Source organism: Planococcus citri, chromosome 5, assembly GCF_950023065.1.
Source record: "Planococcus citri chromosome 5, ihPlaCitr1.1, whole genome shotgun sequence".
Classification (NCBI taxonomy): Eukaryota; Metazoa; Arthropoda; class Insecta; order Hemiptera; family Pseudococcidae; genus Planococcus; species Planococcus citri.
This window is the reverse complement of record NC_088681.1, coordinates 38,418,042-38,443,943: the sequence shown is the minus strand read 5'-3', so window position 1 is coordinate 38,443,943 and position 25,902 is coordinate 38,418,042. Positions and strand designations below refer to the sequence as shown.

At 32.7% G+C, this 25,902-nt stretch overlaps 1 protein-coding gene across 1 annotated transcript in view; it reads left to right on the top strand.

The window, feature by feature from the left end:
- The window catches only part of LOC135847911 (paired mesoderm homeobox protein 2A-like), a 35,184-nt gene extending 11,710 nt beyond the window's left edge, over positions 1-23,474 (top strand). The window contains exons 2-4 of the mRNA XM_065367648.1: positions 2,395-2,588; positions 19,306-19,546; positions 22,658-23,474. Coding sequence (XP_065223720.1) covers positions 2,395-2,588; positions 19,306-19,546; positions 22,658-22,977 — 755 coding nt within the window. The 3' untranslated portion in view covers positions 22,978-23,474. The remainder of the gene's footprint in view (positions 1-2,394; positions 2,589-19,305; positions 19,547-22,657) is intronic.
- The last annotated feature ends 2,428 nt before the right edge of the window (positions 23,475-25,902 follow it).

The following is a 25,902-nucleotide window of genomic DNA, read 5'->3' as shown; positions in this document are numbered from 1 at the left end:
TGTGCAAAATTGGCGAAATGCTCCGAAATAATTTTTTATACGCAGTTTGCTTATTTAAAATCATAATTACCAAAAAAGTTTTGTCAATTTGATAGATTTTCCAATCAATATTCTACCATTTTTTTTGAGGAACCGAAGGTTTCAACGAATTTCGAAAACTTGGAAACCATTCTTTTTCAATTTTTTTATCAAATCGTTTTACTTGGGATCACAATTTTTTATTTTAAACAATTTTAGGAGGAGAAAAAAGGGTGTTCAAAAAATATGTTCAGGTTTAGTAAAATTTTCATTTTTTAAAAACGTCGAGGCACAGTTAACTAGAAAAAAATAGATTTAAAAAAAAACTTCTGAATCTTCTGGAAAGGGGGGTTTTTAGAAAAAAAACACCACACTGTTATATCTACATTTAAGTGATAATTTTTTTACTCTATCGTAATTTTACTTCTCATAACTATTTCGAAATTTGAACAAAAAAAAACTAACGAAACCTCCAAATATCCGCCATTTTTGAAGCATTGTACACATATTTTGTACATCTCATCGATTTTCAGCTCTCGAGTCCCTATACTAATCTTAGTAATCTTGAACATTTTGCAAAATTTTAATTTTTCATAATTTAAAAACATTTTTCTAGAAGGAAGGGGGAGGGGGAGAGGGAGGGACTCAATTGATTCTATTTTGATTACAAATCATGTATGTATATCACTAGCTTGAATTCGTTTTGGGTAAGAATGGATCAAAAGAATGTCATTAAGAGTGAAGAAGAAGGTGAAATTTAGTAAGGTGTTGCTCCACTAAAAATATTCTTACTACCTTAACTATACAATTTTTTCAAATTTTTTCTAAAAAGAATGTCATCAGCACACTTTAGATATTTTTTTGAGACTAGGATCAAATTTTTAATTAAGTACCTATCAATAAGTTATTCCAGCTCAAAGCTCAAAAATAATTTGTTTTGAAAAATAAAAATGAAAAAAATCAGAATTTCATGATTTGAAAAAAAATGTTTTTTTTTATCACAGAAAAAAGCTTAAATTTTTTGGAATCTCAAAAATATTATCATAATTCTGAAATCAGATAATGTGTAATGAATTTTACAGTTTAAAACAGCAATATTCACAATATTAGTCTCCCTGCACAGGGATCTAAAATTTGAATAAATTCAAAAAAATAAAAATACAGGAAAAGCCAATGAAAATTTTTCAAAAATTCACAAATTCTGCGTCGAAATTCCTTTAAAGAGGCAATATCGTTGGAAAAAAGTCCTGCGATCTACCAAAAAAATTCTCAAATTCTGCGTCGAAATTCCTTTGAAGAGGCAATATCGTTGGAAAAAAGTCCTGCGATCTACCAAATGATTTTGGTCCCTTTGTACAAAACTTCCTTAATAGTTGAAAAAAATTCAAGAAACGAAATTGTATAAACTTTTAACCCCCCCCCCCCTCACACTCCGGTAAAAACTCAGAAAATCTGCGAATAATACATATGACAAACAAACTAGGTAGGTGATAAAGGAATCATTTTGAACTGGAACTCTCCGATTTGAACGAAACCAAGCTAGATCTAAATAATATGTCCAACCCCCGTAACCGAAATTTCAGGTTCTAAAGTTCATTTTTGGATTTTTTACAAATTCTAAAAAATCGACTAAATTGAAAAAAAAACTGTTTTAAGGGCGATTTTTTTCAACTTTGTCGTGAAATATAATTTTTGTTTTTGAGCAAAGTGAACGAATCTGAATAATTTCTTCAAATCAACACCCACACATCAAAAATTACTAGTTTTGGAACACTCTAGAGCCCCCGACAGAAATTTCAAATCACTCCTGAGAAGCCTAAAATGAACTTTGGAACCCATAACTTGTTGGGGAACTTCTCGACCGTTTTAGGTGATTGATTTTTTTCTAAATACTTCGATATTTTTGGAATAAAAATTTTTCAAATTAAACATTTTTGAATCGAAATTTTTCAATTTTTGAAAATAATTGTCGAAAAAGCGAAAACAAACCCTTAGATTTTTGGGGAAAAAAAACGTAAATGATTGAATATAAATAGGTACCTATTTCAAAGTTCGTTGAAAAATAAAAAAAAACACGAAATTTTTTGATAAATTTTGACGAAAGAGCAGGACAAAATCAGGAAAGCAGAAATCAATGCAAAAGTAGGCTCTTATATGTAGTACCTACTTAACCTGCCTCTATGTCATTCTCCCTCCACTTTTTAAATGAAAACTCTCCATTTTATCAGCCACTAGATTTTTCTATGGATGCTACGTTTCTGCTACTTTTACTTTGAGCCAATTTTGGCGACCCCTGCGAAAACACTCGCTTAAAAAGCTCCGACAAAAGGCAGCTTTAAAAATCAAAGTTGTTAACGCAATTACCTAATGTTACAGGCGGATTACCATACAAAGTATACGCGCACGATTCATCTCTAACGGAGAAACGAAAACAACGCAGAATTCGAACCACGTTCACGTCTGCCCAATTAAAAGAACTTGAACGAGCATTTCAAGAAACCCATTACCCGGATATATATACCAGAGAAGAAATCGCCATTAAAATCGAACTAACCGAAGCTCGCGTTCAGGTAATAAACGAGTACTTTTCCTATACTTTTGCCAATAACAACATCGTAATAATATCCATCATGAAAACCTATACTCTCTGCTTTCGCTTTCAAGTATACCTTTACATAGTACATAGTACGTAGGTATATTTCATTTTTATCTAAAAATCTTTCCCTCAGAAATATGCTACTGGAAAGCTCTAAATACGCGTCAAAAACTCTCACATCGTAATTCGATACAACTTATTTGTAAATACTGACAACCTTAGCCAATCGGATTACACGTGTAAAAGGTGGTCTTGCCACGAGACCGGCGTACGTTGCTCAAGTGTAATTTTCCGATCAGACGAGTACCGAGCGTACGACCTCCATTGTCCGACAATTGCCACTTCAAATGTGTGTAAACTAACCCTTGGAAAATTGATATGGTTGTTTTTATTATCACTCCTCGTCCCTATACATATACATACCTACCCCTACAGCATATAGGCATAGGCAGTAGGCACCTCTGGCTAAACGTACCACTTTTTACATCTACAAGATGCGTATCGAATATCGTACATATTTATATAAATCTAACGAATAATCAATTTATCGCGCTTATAACGTGACGACGACGATAACTGCGACAATTTTTCACTATTGCCCCCTCCTCTCCCACGTTTCCCAGCAGTTCGATCATCTGAAAAAGATAAACGTGTGAGAATCTGATATAGATGTCGGTTCCATTTTATGAAATACTCGTACGAGTTTCCTCATCCTCAGTCATTCAATACCCCAGCTATACTAACACGAGAGTCAACGATTGAGTGAGGAGAGGGGGATGTGAGTCGAGATGAAAAATTCTACCAACACGCGGATGAGAAAACTCTTTGAAATTAAACGTCACTTTTGAAATTTCTTCTGCCGCTATTCCATATACGTACGTATACGTATAATCTCGAATAAAAAATATATCAAAATTTTCATTAGATAAGTATTTTTTTGATGTTTCATACGCCAACGGATCAAATGTGAACGGAAAATGTTGCGAAAATTCGCCAAGAAAAATTTCACTCGACGTGAGGTCAATTTTATACATCCTACTCGTACTCATACGACTTGATACATATTTCTTTCACCTCAATTTTTCTCTTTTAATTCGTGCTAGAAAAACAGCAGAAATAATTTTAAAATATACCCTCTCCCTCTTCTATAGTACACTTCTTACAGCATATCATTGACATAAAAAATTCTCAAATTTTTATTTTAATTCCTCACTAAATAGAAACAAAAATTTGAAGTTTGAAAAAATGAGATAGGAAGATACATTTTGGGTAATGAGTTACTTGTTCATTGTTTTGCTTCAAAATTTTAAAATTCGAATGATTTTTTTAAAATTCAAAATTGAAAAAAGAAAAGCAAACGGGCCCAATTGAAGAGAGGGCAAAAGCTCTCGAAAATTGGTATTTCAAGTTGTATGATAAATGAAGAAATTTATTATTTTTGATTCAAAATTTTAAAATTTGAACGATGATTTAGAAAAAAATTCAAACTTGAAAAAAAGCAAACGAGTCCCAATGAAGCGAGACCAAAAACTTTCAAAAATTCATGTTTTGAGAAGTAAAACAAAAAGTTTTTTATGCAGAATTGCAGAGAGGAGTTAATTTTTCTAATTTAAACTTTGAACATCTCTTACTAATTTGAACAATAAAAGCTTTCTATGGGCAAAAAAAAGAGCAAATAGCCCGAACGAAGCAAGGGCCAAAGCTCTGTAATTCAAGTTCTAAAAAAGTCTACAAATGAGTCCTTTTCCACGAAATTTTTTCAGAAAAAGTAGAAATGAATTGATACTCGTAATTTGAAGTCCGATTGAAAAAAGCAGGACTTTTTGATGAAAAGTGAAAAAAGCAGGACAACTGCACGACTTGCAAGACTTGCAGGACCGTTAGACACCCTAACTTTTGTTTGCTCAACCAGGAGATGGCAACACAAATAGAGAACCTTGGGGGATCAAAAATTTCACCAGAGAGTTTTAAACACACTTTTTGGGCAGTTTTAATGAAAAGTAGGATTTTTGACAGTTATGTTATGTTGGTAAAAAAACGAGATGTTTTGACAGTTTTGATAGTTTCAATGAAAAGCAATATCTTTTTGGTGATTTCGATCAAAAAAGCAAAACTTGTTCACAATTTTAGCAAAACAAAAAAAAAACAGTAGAACTATATCAATTTTTAGCGATTTGGGGGTATCTTTTTTTTGAAATATTTCACAAAAAAAACATGAACGGAAAACTTTTTTTAAAAAATAGAAAACTTATGGAATTTTTTGGGGAAAAAGCTAGATTTTTCGCAGCATTTGTAAAAAGCAAAACTTATTTGGTAATTTTGGAAAAAATAAAGACTTTTTGAAAATGTTGACCAAAAAACCAAAACTTTTTCACAATTTTAGCAACTAAAAAAAACTAAAACTTTTTCACGATTTTTAGCAATTTCTGCAAGAAATCACATTTTTTTGGAAAGCAAAACTTTTTCGAATTCAACTTGAAAAAGGAATTTTTCACAAAATGAAGGACTTCTCATTCGTAAAATTTATATGTTTCATTTACTACATTTTTTTTTTATTACAAAATGAGTTATTTTTCTAGAAAATTTTTGTTGGGATAATGCGTAGGTAATATTTTTTGAGAACTCAATATTTTTTCAAAAAATTTTTTAAAGGTCTCAAAATGTGTAATGGAACCGCTACAACTTTGGCCACTTTTTTTTAGGCCATGCTTGTTCCAATAACGAACATGTTTTTGGAATCTCTTTCGACATGAGTGAAAAAAATGGTATTTATCAAGTCCCTTTTCTCAAAAAAAAAAAAATGAAATTTCAAACTACACTTTTAGGAATTTCTTTCCACATCATATCCTAATTATCAACGCTAATAAAAGTGAAAAAATTTATTTTTGGGTCTAATTTTTTTAATGTCTTTTTTCAAAATGTTGGTACAATTTTGGGAACCTACAACTCTGAGAATTTTTCATCCTGTATGTCAAATTTTCATGACTATCATGCTTGAAAGGTCATAATTTTGACGATCTCGAAAGAAATTCAATAAGTATTACAATATTTTTTTTTTAAATTGAGACTCCTAAAAATACAATCTCTCTCTGACTCACCCTTCAATTTTTTTCATCAATTACGTGCAATTTTTTGGACTATTGAAACATTTAAATCCTTGTAGGACCCTCCATTTTTTGTCTGGGCAGCTGAAATGTTCTTAAAAACTGCCCTACAGGTTGTTATATTTTGATTTTTTAAAAATGAGAGAAATCAGTGGGTAGGCGACTAAGAAATTCTCGTGTGAGTACGCCTCCTGGCGCAGAACTAACATGGCATAGTATTCGCCCGAATCTGGTGAATTGGCCAGATTTTCAGTAGATTCAGAGTCTATAGTGTAGTTAGATCATTTTAAAATCAAGTCCTAAGTAAATGAGTATGAAAAAAAATGAAATTGTTCAAAAAATTTCAAAAATTTCCTCCAAAACAAACACCAGTAAATACCTACAAATACTCAATCAGAAATCAAACAACACCAACTAAATTAGTACATAATATCAACTCTAAAGAAGTCTAGAAGTCTGTCATCTAAAAACCCCCCTCCCCCCTGAAAACTCCTACGCCTCATTCCCTCTCATTTTATATGTACACGCGAAAAGAAGAATGAGTCAACATGAGAATCAATCCAAGTTACCCATCCAAGTCGCAAAATTTTTCGCTCGTCATTTGATTTAAAAAAATCAACGTTCAACGTATAGTGTTTTCCCACATCCACCGAGGGAATACATTGATGACCATTTTATACACAGTTACGAATTACAAGTAGTACATCCAGCATGAGGATTTTTTATACCCGCGATTCTCGCCACATACGAGTATAACCTTGTACTATATCGCGGTGTATTCGTTAACACGACCATGTCTCGTTTCGCTAGGGGAGTTAAACAATTAAGGGAGGTCGCCAACAAAATATTAAATTATTAACAATTCACTGAATAAGAAACGGAAGAGTAATGGTTTGAAATACCCGCCGGGGAGTTATTACGCGAGGGATGTTTTTTTTTTCCTGCCGCGTCCTGGTGCTGGATTACCCCTCTCTTTGGTACACTTGACACGTGTATTTGGTGACTTTTTACAGGTATAATTACAAATCATCGATAGGACAAGTGCGAATTGCGAAATTGCCACCTTGCCTGTCAAAGTAAACATATATTGTGTATACGTGAGTGTTGCTATGCATGGCTCTCTCTCTCTCTCGTTTTAATCATCTTCCTACACAACTATATCCCCAGTTTCATTCTGCCAGCAATTCGTCGTACAGGGAGTCGAATACATACTATAGGTATATAGCATGGCTACAGAAATGACATGCGTTACCATGTGTATGTAGATGTAGATACCAAATAGGTAGAACAGAACACAACAGACGTAGAGGTACCTACACCATAATACACATACTGAACATCTCGACAAAGACAATTTTGACATAGTAACAACGTAACATTAGCGAATTCTCTCGCTAAACCATGAATATTTAATTAGAGATCGTGTAAATGTTGATGAAGGTATTTTATTTTTGTCATTTAAATGAAATACAATACTATAACATCCGCGTACACGCTGCTTGCTGCCTGCTGCCTGCAGCAGGCAGCGCAAATTTACCTCCCTATCTCCCTGCATCCCCTCCTCACGTAGCAGGCGTTTTGCTACCCTATTCGGCGCGAGTACACTGTTTCATTGTATACGATTCGGATCTCTGCTACGGCTCGTACTCTATGGTATTTTGTAAATTAGCTATGCGTTTATTCGGAGTTTACAAAATGCATCATTTTGAATTAATATATCAAGAGTTTAAATTGCCAATGCCAAATGCCTTCAGCCGATCGTACATATACGAGTAGTCGAGTACGAACAATTCTCGTAATTGAAATGTCTCCCAGGTCGCATCTTTGCACCGCTAATGAATCTTCAATGAAGGGAATAATGTGTAAACAGATATTCCTATACTACAGTCGTCGAAGCCTAAGGCATTCTTGATTCGAGTTTCAGCCTTCAGGAATCTATAACAGCCTACGACCGACGAGATGTGGACAGAATTTTTTCCACGTTTCAATTTATGTACTATTGTATTATCTATCTAACTATACATTGAAATACGAGTCGAATTGTCGATATAGGGGGAAATCTTCTCCTTCTAATCATCTTTTCACCCTCTCGTCCTTTTTCTCTGAGACGATTTTTGCGCAACGAAATGCAAAAATAAACAATATCTTCATTCGAAAAACAAATAGGTACTTAATAATTGGATTCGGTATTTGAAAATATAATTTGGCCACACAGCTCCCAGAACTCCCTTTTTCCAAAGATTTGGTACCCTAAAGAGAAAGAAAGGATGCTAGTCCTTTCAGCTTCGTCTATACAGATAATTTGGATTTTTTCTTGGCATAATAAGTTAGTATGTATGTTTCAAAAGTTGGGGGAAATAGAGGTAGAATAAATTGATAAATTCTTTTTCTTAAATTTTTTTCTTTTAGAATACTTCATTGTGGTAAAATTGTAGAAGAATCGGATATATTTTAATTATCTAAAAAAAACTCAGAATATTGGAAATGAAATTTTGGTCAATTAATACCGAAAAATTCAATTCAAAGTGTCTAACAAAATTTCAAAATGAAAAAGCAGGAATTTTGGCAGGACATTTTTCAAAAACATTACGACTTCTTTACAGGAGAGAGAGAGGTTCATAATTTTACCCATCAATTTTTTGATTTTTCAATATTTTTTGGACATTCTAAGATTTTTTTGCGGCCAAGGGGGTGTCAAAAATACATTTTATCATTTCAGTTTTTCATGGGCGAAGCATTTTGCAAACACATCATGACTTTTTTTGGAGAAAGAAGAGAATAAGGTTCAAAATGTTACACTTAAATTTTTCATTTTTCTAGTGTTATAGGGTTTCCAATACCTATTAGAGGAGGGGGGGGGGGTTTGTATCATCTCAGCATTCCGTTTTTCAAATTTTTCAACTTATTTTGAGCATTTTTATTGACATTATTATCATAATTTTTCAACAAAAAAAAAATATGCAAATTAATTCATTGAAAATTATTTTGAAAGTGAAGAAAGGCATACAATTTTTTAACAATTTTCAGTTTAGAATATCAAAAGAAACGCCACAGGATATATCAGTAAAAATCATGATAAAAGCAGGATTCTGAGATTCTGACGTGAATTTTGTTTTTGAGAAATATGAATTTCAAAAAATCTAATTTGTTATATGTAAAAACTTGTCAGTTACCTACTTTTTTCCCCATCATTTTGCCCTATAGTACAATTGTTCTTTTTGAAGTTTACCCTAATGGGTTCACCCATCAATTATTTAGCTGAAGGTGTCGAGGAAACGAAACCAATTGAGAAGCGTCAAAGTTTAAATTTTAGTTGAAGCAGAATTTCTTGAAAAATTTTGGGAAATTATAATAAAATTGTGGATTTTTTTCGCTAAAAAAAAACACACGAGAACAGCACTCTAGATTTCTGTCTTGCAGAAGTCGAAAAAATTTGTGATCTCCTATGAGTTTGCATTTATTCTAAATAATTATTTGAGAATAAGAAAAGTTATGACAAAAAAAAATCAGATATTTTCACGTATTTTTCGTGGTTGTATCCTACTTACTTACCTATTGTTCTCTACTGCCAAATTTTTTTCAACTCCAACAAAGAAAAAAAATGAAAAACAATCCAAAAATAATCAAAAACCAATTTTAGGTGTAGAATTCAAGTTTTCGATTTTTGACGAGTTTTTGGAAATTCCAATGGTTCAGGTAATTTCCATAAAATAGCATTAAAATTTGACAAAATCGAAGTTGAAAAGTGAAATTAGGTTTATGATCTACTCTTGATCTTTCGAATCAATTAGTAATAGTTTCGAGCTCTTTTGGAACCTCCCCTCCCGGCCCAAAAATCAGCTGGAAACTTTAAACAGACTCAAAACCACCATAAAATCTATTTGAGAGGTCAAAAAATAAGATATACCTATACATAGGTAAACCGAATAACACGTTTATAACTCACTTTTATCATTCGGTGGAAAGTGAACTTTTGGATTTTTAAAAATTCACTAAAAATTGAAAAATGAAATTTATTGTTGGTGCATGATAAATTTTTAACCCCCCCCCCCCATTCTTCCAAAAAACTGGACTGAACTTCATTTTGACTCTTTCTATGACAATTTCTTCTAAAACTAGAAAACCTGAAAATCTACTAAAGGCTCTAGAACTGCTCAAAACTACCTACAAGAGATTCAGGAGTTCAACAATAGCATACTTACCTACTTATGAATCAAATTTCCACTTTCTAACTTGAATTGATCAAATTTTTAGTTTAGCTAATCATAGAAAATTGGTCAAATAAGTTTTCAAAATTTAACAAAAAAATGAAAAAATAAATCTAACGTCTGAAATTTGACCCAGTGGCTTATTTTGGGATGCTCTTCCGATTCTTATTTTTCTGATCTAAAAAAATACTGTCAATTATTAAAATACTTCTCTCGTAGTAAATGTAGGTATTTATAGTGCAAAAATTTACTAAAATGAATTAACTGGCAATTTCTTGAATTTTTCAAAAATCAAAAAAAGAATTTCGGTACCTAATTGAAATTCCTCAATAATCCTAATTCCTAATTAGTCCTCCAACACAAGCTTTAGAGAATGTTTTGACATATGAAATATCAAATATGATTAATTTGACTTTGAAAAAAGGGTGATGATATCACATCCCTGTGTAATAATTATGTACATGTATGTAGGGCAACCGAGGACAGAAAAAAATGAAAACTTCCACTCTCGACAACCAAGAAAGAATCTCCAACCAGATGATCCCATCTGATTTGAAAAACACCACCACCGCCATAAAAAAAATATAAACCTGCCGACTGCGTTTGAAAAATAAATATTCTATCATGCAACTTGTTCCGAACATTAAATAATATAATAAAAAAAAAAGCAATAAACAAGTAATCAAGTAAATACAGAATGCACTTTACATATCACTCGGTACATACATGGTGGATTTTACATAGCCTATACCTATAGTACCACCCTCTTTTACACTGTTTGACCATCGCGGAACAACTTAATCAAACGACAACAATGTACCATGAAGTTAATAAACGGAGATGAAGTTTCGGTCTAGGAAGGATAAAAAATGACCTCGTGTAAATTGTACGGCTCCATTTAACACGCTATATATAAGGTTATAAAGTAAATAGCATTGGAAATCTTATAAATTGAAATCGAATGATGTCTAAAATAGAGATGTCACGAATTTAACATCTGTGTTACATTGTACAGTACCTCGGTACTATCTGTTCGAATGCCAGATACACAGAGAGGGATCACGGAGATGTAAAAAAAAAGAGGGATCGTACAACGCGTTCATTGTTCGCTATACAGCAAGACCGGTATGAATTTTGCAGACTTAATCGTCCGAACGAAGATAGAGAATAGCGCGGGTATACCCCCATAAAGAGTAACAACTATACGATGCACGCACCTTGTCTCTTGCGAAGATATCGTTGTTAATAAAAGAGATTACAGAAACGACACCAACTGTTATGCTAAATGTAAATGGGTTTTGTCTTTATTTTTAAATGGTCCAAGAATCGCGATCGGCGTAAAAAATTTTGCCGCTTGGTGAAATTCCAAATACATACGAGTATATATCGAATGTTTACTTTGGCGGTGCGTCATAAATAAGTGATTGGGTAGTTCATTCTTGCAACTGTATACGGTGTGATATTTGACAACTAAACAGGTCGTCAAACGATTGAAGGGTATACAATATACAGTGTTAACCCACAAACAACCCTCGTTCAATATTCAATGAATTAAAATCGCGCACCCCTTATACTTATAAACGGGGTAGTTGGATTTACTTTAGCTGTTAAGTAAACAGCCATCGTAAATAGCCTCGTTTGCCCGAATAAACACTCACACCTGTTATATAAAACGAGTTACTTTTTAATGTGCAAAAATGCACTCCACCTTAATGATTTATTAACCAAATAACCAAGATTAAAAAACACTATAGCCGCTGATGACGGTATCAGGTGCGTAATTAATATTACCTTTATGGTGATGTATTGATTTCCCAACCATCGCGTTGGTATACGGAGCCTAATTTGACGATGGATCTGGTCGTCGTGTTGTATCGGTTATCTGCTTACTTTTTTTTTTTTTACCATTTTTGAAGGGTCAGTTTAATGAAATGGGAAAGCAAAAGCGATGGGAAATTTTCATAAAGATGATATCTCAATCGGAAGAAAAGTTTTTGAGCTGCAATGAACGAAAAAAATTGAAAGGGCTTCCAAAAGTACAATAGTAAAGAATAATTTCAAAGTCAGATTCAGGAAAATTTTTTGAAAATTTTCAAGTTCTTTTGTCACAGGAAAAATCAAAATTTATTTGAAATTGAGATAAGAAGCTGAGCTGAACTTTGTGTTAAACTCAACTAAATTGATTAAATAATAGGTATTATTATGTAATTCTGAGCATTTGGTGAATTTTTGAGTTTTTTAGGTGGGTTTCAAGAAATTTTATAAGCAGAATTCAAATTAAATTTAGTAGCCTTATGAGCAGCCTCGAATTTATAACTATTCTTGTGATCCTTTTCCAATGATTTAGGGCACTTCAAAAAATGTATTTCAGCGAAATAAAACGCATGATTTTCTTCAGCGATTATTTTTGAAAAAAATAATCAAAAAATTCACTTTCAAGCTGAAATTCAAATTACGTCTGATTATTGTTTTTTCAAATCGATATAGGTATTGCAATTTCAAACCAATATGAAGCCCCTATAATGGAGCTTTAAATTTTCTATTTCTCGAAAGATTGTGTTAAAATAAGGATTTGAATGGGTAAAAAAGAGATTCGGTCCTAAAATCGAGTTTGTAGATGGTAAATTTAAATTTGGTGGTCACCATTAAAGACTTCTTCTGAAATAATTGAGAACATCAGAAGATTAAAAATCTGTTAGAGTCTCCAGAGTGGCTAGAAAGTCGAAACCGACACCACTTGTTTTTGATGATCAAAAATTAGTATCAACCAAATTCCAGTTTTCAATTTCAATTATGTAGATCAAATTTTGATTTTTTTTCTTTCAAATTTTCAGCGTTGTAGACCCTTCTCCCAGACAGAAATGGCAATTTTCTCAGGGCAAAAAATTAAAATTCCAACTTGTGTTTCGAAAATTACTTTCTGAGTATTGAAAAATACATAATGTATAAGAAAACGTGTTTCTGACTCAAACTATTGAGCATTTAAAAAAAAATTTCTACTTGTGTTCATTTTTTTTCCTTTGAGGCATATCATGATAGACAGGAGAGAGAAAAGTTTAAGTAACTGAACGACAAGGTAACCACTGAAATCAACACAATACAATTTTAACGAGACCAAACTAATATCGAAAGATAATGCCATAAAACTCTCGAGAACAAAATTGTCAGCTTCAAAGTTCATTTTTATTTTTTTTGGCGAATTTTTAAAAACCCAAAAAGTTCTAAAAAATAACTATTTAGAATTTTCTCTCAAAATGAGTAACAATAGTTACCAAAAAAGTTCAAAAAAGGAACCTAAAAGTAACCAAAATAAAAATGAGAATTTGTGTCAATTTTTGAAAAAGTTAAGACTTTTTTGGACTTTTTTTCAGCAAAAAAGTGACTTTCTGTCAACATATGGAATTTTTAGAAAAAATACACGATTTTTTAGCAATTTGTTAAAAAACGAGACTTTTTGTCAATTTTTGGCAAAAGCAAGACTTTTTTTGAAATTACTGGCAAATTTTTCATCCAAAAAGTGAAATTTTTTGCAAAATTTTGGTGAATAATTATTTTTTTCAAATGTTGGCAAAAAGCGAGGCTTTTAGGTTGAAAACAACAATCATTTGAACAATTTTTGAGCCTCCTCCAGTATGTCACACTCTTTTCAGGAATTCTAAATCATTCTGGAAGAACCGAGCTTTAACACCTTTAGATTTGATTTCAATTATCTCCACGACTCATGAAATTTCCAGTAAAATGAACCGAATTTGTTAGAGCATTTTCTCACATCTACCTATACGAGCATAAAAAAGCATAATTTTTAGGCATTTTTTACGTTTTTACAGAATTTTTTGTTTTTAGAAAATATTTCACTCAATTTCAAATTTTTTTTACTGCATTTGGTTTATTTTTAAATGACACAATTTTTTTCGCGCCGCGGAACAGGATGGGTAAATCCAAAGAAATTAAGTCGAGACATTGGTTGAGTAAAAGCAAAGTTTTCAAAAAATAACATTTTAAAGGATTCAAACTCCCTCCTCCTCTTTTCAGCATCAACATTTTCAAAGATAAAGAAGTTCACGTTTTTATGTTGTATTTTTATAATAAAATACAACACTTACTTTCTTGTATTTTTGAGGCCGAATTCTTACAAGGGAGGTGCCCCAGGTGACATGCACCAATTTCAATGATTTTTGCACCATTGGATAGAGGACATCGAACATAGTCAACCACAAAATTTTCAGCTGCTGAAGTTGATATTTCAGGTTTCCAGGGTGATTTTTTGATTTTCATATAGGTAGAAATTTTGAAAAATTGGGCAAAAATGGTCGGCGGAGGTCGCATACCGAAACCTCCCATATTATTTGGGCATTTTAATACATATGATAAGACTAGCCCACCGTGACATTTTCAGCTGCTGAAGTTGATATTTCAGGCTTCCAGGGTATTTTTTCGATTTTCACATGGCAATTTTGAAAAATTGGTAAAAATGGTCGGCGGAGGTCGCATATCGAAACATCTCATATTATTTGGGCATTTCAATAAATATGATAAGACTAGCCCATGGTGAAATTTTCAGCTGCTGAAGTTGATATTTCAGCATTCCAGAGCAATTTTTCGATTTTTTCAAAATTGCAATGTGAAAATCGAAAAATCGCCCTGGAAAGGCTGAAATATCAACTTCAGCAGCTGAAAATTTGTGGTTAGGCTATGTTCGATGTCCTCTATCCAATGATGCAAGAATCGTTAAAATTGGTGGATGTCACCTGGGACACCTCCCTTGTTAGTATCACTTTGAAATACATATTATTCTCCGAAAAAGAATCGTACACCCCGCCCTTATCAGGGGAAAGAATGTAAATATTTTAGTAATAAAATGTTGTGATATCATTTTGAAAACCGCCCCCTAAAGTTCAACCAAATTTTTAAGGCTTTTCCTCCGAAGTCAAGATTATAAGTTAATTTTGAAACACCTTCTTTTTAACATAATTTTAAATCAAAATAAGCTTTCAATTATTATATCAATATAAAACTATTAAGTGTGTAGGTTCAACAACAAAAATTAAAAAAAAAAAAAAAAAAAAAAGTAGGACAGACACAGAGTTTGAAGAAGCTTGGTAATCTAATCTGAATGTTGAACTGTGTCTACCCCAATTTTTTTAGAAGTTTTTTTGTTGTTGAACCCACACATTTGATAATTTTGTACTAATAATTAGTCTAAAAAAAATTTGGGCGGACACCGTGCAACGTTCAGGTTAGATTAACCAGCTTCTTCGAACTCTGTGTCCGCCCAAATTTTTTTTAGACTAATTATTAGTACAAAATTATCAAATGTGTGGGTTCAACAACAAAAAAACTTCTAAAAAAATTGGGGTAGACACAGTTCAACATTCAGATTAGATTACCAAGCTTCTTCAAACTCTGTGTCTGTCCTACTTTTTTTTTTTTTTTTTTTTTAATTTTTGTTGTTGAACCTACACACTTAATAGTTTTATATTGATATAATAATTGAAAGCTTATTTTGATTTAAAATTATGTTAAAAAGAAGGTGTTTCAAAATTAACTTATAATCTTGACTTCGGAGGAAAAGCCTTAAAAATTTGGTTGAACTTTAGGGGGCGGTTTTCAAAATGATATCACAACATTTTATTACTAAAATATTTACATTCTTTCCCCTGATAAGGGCGGGGTGTACGATTCTTTTTCGGAGAATTTTTTGGGGGATATCAGTTGTTTTTCTTACGTAGTGACAGAATTTTGACAATTTATGATTTTTTTTGTTTCCAAAAGACAGACGAGTTCAATATCTCGAAATACCAAGAAGTTGTCATTTTTTCAAAATTTTGACATGCTAGAAATTAGTTACATTATTTTCTTAATTCATAAAAGTTGGACAAAATATTGGCAATATGTATTGAAAAATTTCAAATTTCAAATTCATTAAGCTTTAAAATACAATGAAACTTGAAATTCTTTCAACATTTCAACAAATGCAGCTAGTTGGAAAGCCGAATTTGATTCTACAAACTAATTTGAGCACACTATTAAGTCAACTGCTAGTGGATTTCAAGCCGTTTTGGAGCCTCAAGCGACTTTTTGAAAATTACTGGAGCTGTCCACGCATTTTCAATGCTCGAAATTTTCATAAAATTTTATCAATTAAGAGTAGGAAATTCGAAATTCAGGCTCAATTCCAACTTTAGCACAACATTAAGTTGGCTGATAGTGGGTTCAAGTTATTTTGAAGCCTCCAGGGACTTTTTGAAAATTCTTGGAGCCTCCAGCAGATTTTTAAAACATGAAATTGCAACAGAATTCCACCTTTCTCACTCCATTCAATAGAGTGTTATAAAAATTTATGTTTCAAAAATCTCCTGGAGGCTCCAGGTATTTTCAAAAAGTCGCTAGAGGCTCCAAAATCATTTGAATCCACCTAAAGCCGACTTGATAGAGGAGTGCAGATTTAATTTCGACTTTCAAACTCCACTTGATGAAATTTAGAGGGAATTTCAAGTTTCAAAAATCTGCTGGGGGCTTCAGTAATTTTCAAAAAGTTGCTGGAGGGTCCAAAACGACTTGAAATCCAACTGCAGTCAACTTCATAGGGTATTTCAAATTGGCTTGCAGAATAAATTTCGACTTTCCAACTGCATTTTCAAGTTTCAAAAATGTGCTGGAAGCTCCAAGAATGTTTAAAAATTTGCTGGATATTACTCAAATAATTTTGCAGGAAATTAATCGTATTTAATGAAATCATGAAACGAATAAATTCGATTTCTTGTAGGCTAAATTTGAATTAAGATTACGCAAAATTTTGAGTGAACGAATAGGTATTTTAATGAACCAAAATTTTCAGAGTTTTATCCATTGTTTTATCTCCTTTCGGATTGTTTTTTTTTTCGAAAGCACCACTGCTAGCATTTATTGTTCAAATCTTATCGAAGCCCAAAGTTGTGAAAAAGTGCCATGCGCAGTAAAAATTCAACTTCAAACTAAAATTGCACAAAATTTTCAGTGAATGCGTCGTATTTTAATAAAACCAAAATGTTCAGAACTGTATCCTCTTCAAAATGGGTTTTCATCCATTTCGCTAGTGTTTATGTTTACCATTCAAATAATATGTACTTACTAAAGCTTTGTTAGGTACTAACTTCACTATAGTAATTCTACTTCAATGAGTATTGAGTTGTGATTTTTACCACACATGGCTACTTTTCACCACTCTGAGTCGTAACTTTTGAACAGTAAACGCTATTGTTTTGTGTAAAAACCCATCTGAATTCTCTGAAAGAGGATGAAATTTTTAAATTTTAGTTCAATAAAATACGCATTTATTCACTGAAAATGTTGAGAAATTTAGTTTGAAGTTGAATTTTTACTGAGCACAACAATTTCTTACAACTTTGAGTTTGAAGTTTTGAACAGAAACGCTGGTGCTTTCGGCAAAAAAAAATAAATAAAAGGATAAAATTTCGAACATTTTTCGTTTATTAAACTAGGTACTTATTATATTACCAATGTTTGCTAAAAATTTTGTGTAATTTCAATTTAAATTTGGCATACAAAAAAAAATCGCAATTACTGTATGAAATTGAGAAATGATTGTACCCATTGAAAGGAAATTCCATCCTCTTGAATTTATGACTAGATAAAAATTTCCCCAATCTCCTTCAGTTCCATAAAAAATGGAAAAAAATGCATTAAGTAATTATTCATCAATAACAGCAAGGTGAAAATATGGAAACGTCTATTTGGCCAAAACGTAAATTTGTCTATTAAAAAATACTCAAAAGAAAATATTGAGCATTAAAAAAAAATTGAAAAAAATATCAGGGTTGGGCGGGATTCGAACTGGGGACCTCCGGCATGGCGATCCGACGCATAACGCATGCAGTCTCGCGGCTGCTCTGAAGTTAGGGCCACTTCAACACATTACTGCTGCGCTGAACAGCAAAACGTGCATGGGAATACGCATGCTTTCGAATTTAACGGTTCTTTCTTTTTGTATAAATTTAGCCAAAGCTACAGAGCTTAATCGGAAACTAAATGAGTTGAAATTTTGAATATACATTCCTTAAACTTGAGAATAGTCGCTTTTACTAATGCCAAAGTTCAACTCGATTCCATTATTTTATATTTGCTTTTTGAACATGACTGAAATTGATAAAACAGCAAAACTTTGAAAAGCTCTAAAACCCTTCAAAATCATCGGATTGAATTGAAATTTTCACAGTTTATGTATTTCAACCCATAGATTCCGTTTTTGATATCAGTTTTAATTTTTTCAAAATTTTGGGGCCCCAAATGGGGGGGTGAAGGATCAAATTTCGAAATTTTCAAAATTTGATTCCAAAAGGTCAGAGCATTCAACGAGTAGAACTCAATTCCAAAATTTCATCAAAATTGGTTCTGCCGTTTTTTCAGTAGCCCTCTTGACCATTAAGAAGAATTTTACAAAAATTACAAAAAACTGCTTAACTCAAAGTCCGCCAATTTTTATCGTACAAACTTCGCTATGGTCTCAAAAGAAAGCGCTTAGAAAATTAGAAAGAATGGTACTTTCAATTTTTCAATTTGACAAACGCTGTCTCAGTAAAATGAGTTTGCGGCACACGCCGTAACAAAGACGAGTTCCTTTCAGAATATCAGTGTCAGCTCGTTCCGTTTTTTTTTTCGTTGTTTTCCTCTGTTCGTTTTCATTTATAATCGTCGTTTTCGTTTTATTTTTGGGAGGGGGCGGGGTGGGGTCACGAGCGTGACCCTGGATTGAAATCGTTTGGAAGACGATTTTCCTCGTAAAACAACCAAATTGTTAGAGAATATTTTGGGCCCTTCCGGAACTTCTAGCAAGTTTTCATTTTTCATCTGGAATTTCAAATTTCTCCATAACCTACCTAAGGTCATTTTAGAGGGTAATATCATAGAATAGTGATAGCCTCCATCTTAATTTTAATCAGGGGGTTTGGTTGGGGGGGGGGAGATTTGAGAAATTCTCGAAGACGAGAAAAAAGATCTCGAAATGACCCGTTTTTCAATATTTTTAATTTTAAAAAAAATCGAAAGATTATAATTATCTTATTCATGATGAAAAATCCTAACGATGTAGGTACATATTTAATATTCCTATCCTCAGTTATATCTACCTATTACATATCAAATATCTCGAGTGATCCTTACCTGAAAATGTATTAATAATAATCATGATTCCATGGACCGTTATTCACATACTTAAACGAACATTCGATTCATTTTCCTGGAACTTCCATCGTGAAATTTTGCAAATCTAGTTTCATTTATTTCCAGCTCATGTGCTGTAACAGAAAAAAATAAAAAATGTATATAAATACCCAAGTACCAAACTACGATAATAACTCCTCGCGTGTATTTCTCGTTCCAGGTTTGGTTTCAAAATCGAAGAGCCAAGTTTCGAAAACAAGAAAGATTAGCTCAGCAAAAAGCCAGTCAATCATCCAACTCGACCAATGACAACCTCAACTGCAGCAACGCGGTAAAAAATGAGAATAAAAGTAACGGCTGCTTAACCAAAGATATGAAACCATCGACTCCGTCCACACCAAATTCAAATACCAGTTTATCGTCCAGCAACGGCGATCTTAAATCCATAAGTAGTAATTCAGGTAAATATAAAACAAATGCCTACCTACCTAACCTATACATATAAATAATTAAATATAGGGGAAAGTCTCCCAATAGTGCGCACTTAGTACCAAAATCGCTGTCATTCCGCCGCAAGGTTACCTAGGATCGTGATTTTTTGATATGTTGTAGCTGTATCATTCAGCTACATAATTCCAGAGTTTCAAAATTTTTCATTGATAACTGACTGAGAAATCCTACCTTGAGTAAAAAATGTCAAATGCGCACTATTAGGAGCCATGGGCTCCTTCAAAGTGCGCAGTAGGGTTCCTAATAGTGCGCGATGTGTAAATTTACTTCAAAAAAATTAATTCTTGACAAAAATCGCAATAATACGTTTCATTATCACGAGAACACTGAGAACAGATATAAAAAACACGAGTACTTGACGAAAATTGCGAAAATATGTTTTACTATGAGTAGGGGTTATGTGTGAGCTTATTTCTGCATAGAAAGCCCATTGTTCAAGTATTCTTTCACTCTTAGGAATGTTTCTTCACTGAAAACTAACACCCTTTAGCCTTTTACAGGTATTTAACACTCCATTCTATCAAAACAAAAGTCAGGTAGTGAAAAACACAAGCGTGTTTACAGATTTTCTAGGATGCGCACTATTGGGAATCCATGGTTCAAAAATATCCTCTATTTCTTTAAAAATTATTTTCAAGAAAACGAAAGGATGAATTTTCAAACTTTTACAACAATATTAAAGAGGATAAAATTCCCTACAAAATAATATAATATAAGTTATCTCATAAATTTTTGCAATTCAACGAGAGCAATACAAATTGTTAACTTTTCACAAAAAATAATTACATCAGAAATTGAAAATTCACATTTTTTGACTTTGCACGCGTAAAATTTAGCCAAATGGCTTGTATGATACATCAAAATAATCGTCACGACACGCTCTTTCAAATGAGCTACCTCACGAATTTTTCAGTGGTGCCAATCAGGGATGTTCCTTTACATGTAAAATAACTTTTTTTACATTTACACAAAAAACGTGTAAATTTACACTTTTTGAGTAAATTTACGCCAAATATGTGTAAAATAATTCAACCAATCAGAAATCAGGAATAAATGTTGATAACAGTGATAATGTGAAGATTGTGAACGAATTTAAGAACATTTTGAGTTATTAACACTCTATAAATGAGTATAAAATAAAGTTAAACTAATTAAAAACCTGGTAAATTTGTCCGGAGTTCGCATTATCATATTAAATAGGCCTATCCCTATCTAAAATAAAAGAAGATGGTAATTTTTTATTCTAGTTCAGACTCAGACAAGGTTTAGACTTAGCATAATGCATGCATTGCATTATCATTTATCATTTTTATTCAAGATTCTAAGATTCATAACACTAATAATAATGTAAGCCTATACATCATTTGATTTTTCGATTTTTAATGTTTTTTTCACATTTTTTTGGCAAAAGTGTAAATTTACACTGTGTAAAAAAAAGGGAGTTTTTTTACACGTGTAAATTTACGTAATTTTACGTGTAAAATAAAGGTAAATTTACATGTGTAAATTTACGGAACATCCCTGGTGCCAATCGCGAGATATGGCGCTGCGCACTATTAGGAGACTGCGCACTTTTAGGGGACTTTCCCCTAGGTATATTTTTGATAATTCTCGGCCTTTCGAAACACACCTTCGTAAAATATATAATTCATACGTACGTACCTACACATATGGGCTACATTCCCCATCAAAAATATCCATCGAAGTGCTATATATCAAAACGAATCAACCGGTAGTTGGTGAGAGAAAAAATGTTTGGCATATTGTTTCTGGTTTTATTATATCGACTCTTTTTCTTCGGGTGGTGTGTTATTTTACACATTGATATTTTTATTACGTGATGTATCTGTTGCTATCCACCATACACAACGTTCAACTTTCTCTCATATCTTTCTTCTTTCTGTATCGAATTCGAATCCAAAATGAAAAATACACTCGAGTATCTGAAGCGAGACAAATGTACGAGAGATCTTTTTTATTAACAAAAAACCAAAAAAAAAGAAAAAAGGAGAGAAAAAAATCGAATATTCTTAGCTCGAGAAAATGTAGCTTAGCAAGCGAGTTGTACATACAGTACGTAGGTACATATACGACGTATGAGTAAAATTTTTATAGCTTTAGAGGAACCACCTAATAGCAAAGTTTAATCTACTATATTTATATTATAAAAATGTTTATAAGTATAAATGAAGTAAAAATTGTACAAAAAAAAATTACACCGTCGGAGTAAAATTGGCGCGAAAACGCAGCGAAAAGTTTTACGTCGACGAAAATGATTACTATAACACGATATTAGTTAATTGTTTGCGCAATTACATTAATACCGTCAGTTAGTCTGTATCAGCGGCGTTAAGCTCAATTGTCTGACTTTAGAAACAAATTCCAGTAAAAACACTACAGGAGTGCTAACTACAGTTCTAACGTTTAATCTAGAAAATTGCCAGTCTGAACAGTCGTTTATATCAATTAACGTCAGATATTTCTGGGACACACATGTGATACTATAAAACAAGTAGCTCCGGCGAAATCATTCCCCTCGAACAGTTTTCACAGCATAGTGTACCCCCCCCCCCTTGGCCTCCAGATAACGGGGCGAATTCGCCACTAAACTCTCTTAGACTTTGCGCTATGTTTTTCCTTTTTCTTCTTTTTTTTCTCTCTTTTTGTTTCTTGCTCTCGCTAACTTTTCCCTCTTAACTGTTAAACTGTATTTTAAATGGCGTAACTTAAACACATAAAATAAAGGGAGATACGTCACTTTAAACTAAACTCGGTAATCGTTTCTTTTTTCTTCTTTCCGACGGCCATTATGTTTTAAAAATAAGCAGCGTAATTTCTTTTCAGTCTTTGCCTTTTGTATATACGCGAGGTGATTAATTGTTCGAGAGTTGTTATTCTCCAACATACGCCATACATCATGTTGAAGAGTTTTTCCTGCAACTCGGCACAAAAATTGAATTAAAAACTCGTTAGAATTATTTTTTTTTTGTAAACGTATACCTATACGTAGGTAGAAGATGTCGTAGCAGTAAAACGTATCTATGTATTATGTACATTTACAGGTAAAATATCCGATTCCGAGAGCCAACAAACCAATAACAACAACAACACCAATAAATGGTCGCTATCGATAACGTCGTCGGCGTCATCGCAGCCACATTCAATATGTAACACCATTAGCAACACTAGTCCATCCTCTGGTTCGGCATTACTAATGCATCATGCTCAAAAAGCTTTCTCTCATCAGCAACATCATCACCAACCGTTAAACCACCATCACCCGTTTTCCAGCCTATTAGGGGCAGCCGCAGCCGCCGCCAATCCGGCTTATTTATTGGGAGCTACAGGCCATACGGCGCCTACGGCTAATCATCTGTTTTAATGTGCCAAAATTTTAAGGCAACTTCGCGTGATAAGACTGAAATGTAATTTTTTTTCTTCAATTTTTTTCTATAATTTGTTTTTTCAATTTACCAACCCGAAGAAAATGTATACGTCAATCGTAGAAAAACATAGGTTTCGATTGCGTGTAGGTACCTATTTGTCTCGAATTTTGGCTATTTCTGATTTTGAATACCTACAATATAACAATTACTTCGCAATTTTCATCAATTAAATGTAATTTTATTTTCTTCGTATATAGTTGTGATTTTGTCATACAATGTTAATTCAAAAAGTCACCAGAAAACGCCGTAATTGTTTTGGAATTATTTAAATAATTACCTATATGCCTTCCAAACAATCAAAAAACACACATACCATTTATACTATACTGTCCGTAATTTAGATTAATTTTCTATTCGTTGTAAATAATATATTAATGTGATGTATTTATTTTATGGTTGTATAAATCTGTCGTACCTACATTGGAATTTTATTCATTTTTAATTTATGTATACTGTATAGTTGTAAACGATGTACAAAAAAAGAACATTATTTTTAAATATAGAGTGATTCGATTTTAATATTCGCTCATTACCTTTTCATTCAATCGAAAAATTACCTCCAGATTCGTAATCAGCGTGGTTGAAAACTATACAAACGATATACTACATGACGATTTTTTATCATTTTTTAACCCTTCCCCCTCCAATTTTACCCCCACCCCTTCAATAACTTCCAATGCACACTACTCCTTCAAATGAAATAAAATTGAACACATCATACATTCTTTAAATTTCGCTGAGATACAAATCGATTGTAATTAATAACCACACAAGATGACATGAACGCTCAAGAGTGTATGAGTGTGTGTGTTGGGGAGGGGGTGAGTAGCACGTATAAACTGTGAGAGGGGGAAAGGGTCAAAAATTAGATAAAAAATCGTCCTGTATATCAACTAGTAGGTTTTCATAGATGCTGAGTCCGAATTTGGCATTATTTTTTTCATAAAATTCTGCTGTTAAGTCGCTCACTTGCTCTCCCTCTCATAATTTAGAACAAGGAAATATTCAACGATTTGAACAAATCCGGAGGAAAATGCATCGAATAAAAAATATTTTTGGGGTGAAGACGTGAGAATCATCTCCTGTAAACCTTAATTTTCAAACTTGCAATGCGCAAATTCTATACCTATATTTGTGTATTTTATTATTTTTATCAATATGTGAGGAAATTTGTCATTAATTTATCTTACAGAGGAAATTCAAAAAGAAAACAAATCTATATGCGTCAGCATTCATATAGGTAAGTATTATTTGTGGGACCGAAAATCTAACATAAAACACAAGTTTTAAAAAAATGTGTGGATATAGGTAATTCACAATGTAAGGTTACAAATTGATGGTACCTAGCTACATATATCGTTTCATTTTTCTTCAGTACGTCATATTTTTGTTACTCATTCGCATCTATTTGTACACAAAAGTGACATTTCAGTAAAAATTGACCAAATCGTCGGAACATAACTCCTTCCTGCTTCTATCATATTTTCCAGCTTCGAAAGGTAGCCATTTTATTTTGAAGAATAAATGTCATAAAATGAAAACGCCCAACTAAAAGCAAAACCTTAAGGAAATATGATAAAGTAAGAATACTATCGAAAAAATTCCAATATCAAAAATACTGATTTTTTCAGGAAAGGCTCGGACGAAAATGAAAAACAGCCCTTTGAAAAAGTAGGATCATTCAACACGAAAAACTATGTTGAAATTTTAGTTGAAATGTTATAATGTAGAATTCAGACAGTTTCCGAAATTTTAGCACAAAGCTGTAATCGAGGAAAATTATAATAAAGTTGAATCAGAGAAAGATTACCCCGCATGGTTGAAAATTAATTAAAAAGAGCATGAAAATGAAGTCATTCGATTTCAATCAATGGTTTGAACTCATACCCTTCCACTTGATTCAGATTTAATTGTGATGTGATGCCAGGAGTTACGCAAAAAAAAGCAATATCGAAAAAGTAGGTTCAGTTACCAGTTTCACATCATCAATAATTTTAGACCAATCGAGAAACTAATAACGAAACCTCTTGAGGTGTTACCCTCCGATTTGAACGGGACCGCGCTTTTTGGAAAAAGTACGAACAACATGGTCTAAAACCCTCAAAACCAAATTTTCAGCTGCCCAACTTCATTTTTCAATTTTTGACGAACGTTTGAAAATTCAAAATTGACTGCTATTGGTGATTTATGTTTTTTTTTTTTTTTTTTTTTTTAAGTACGTACTTGATCAAATGATCAAAAAAAAGAAAAAAATAAGTCCTAAAACTGATATTAATTCCTCAAATCCAAATTTCACCATTTTGTAGCCATTCTGGAGCCTCCAGCGCAATTTTTCAATTTCTCCAGAATTTTGAATATGCTCTAGAAGGCGTGAATATGAGGTTGGGCAGCTAAAAATTGAGTTGTGTGTTATAATACGACCTGTTTAACGAGTTGGTACACATTTGAGTCAATTTCGGGAGTGACACCTCATTTTTTATTTTTGACCATTTTCCTTATGTAAAAATTTGGTCAAAAACCCGCTCTTGAGGTGTCACTCCCGAAATTGACTCAAATGTGTACCAACTCGTTAAACAGGTCGTATTATAACACACAACTCAATTTTTAGCTGCCCAACCTCATATTCGCGCCTTCTGGAGCAAATTCAAAATTCTGGAGAAATTGAAAATCGCGTTGGAGACTCCAGAGTGGCTGGAAATGGCGAAATTCGCCATCGGAGGGTTAGTTCTGGACGAAATACAACGATTCACGCAAATTTCAAAAATTTCCTCACACACGGGGAATTTTTGATTTTTGGCCATTTTCCTTATGCAAAAATTTGTTCAAAAAACCACACTTGAGGTGTCACTTCCAAAATCGAC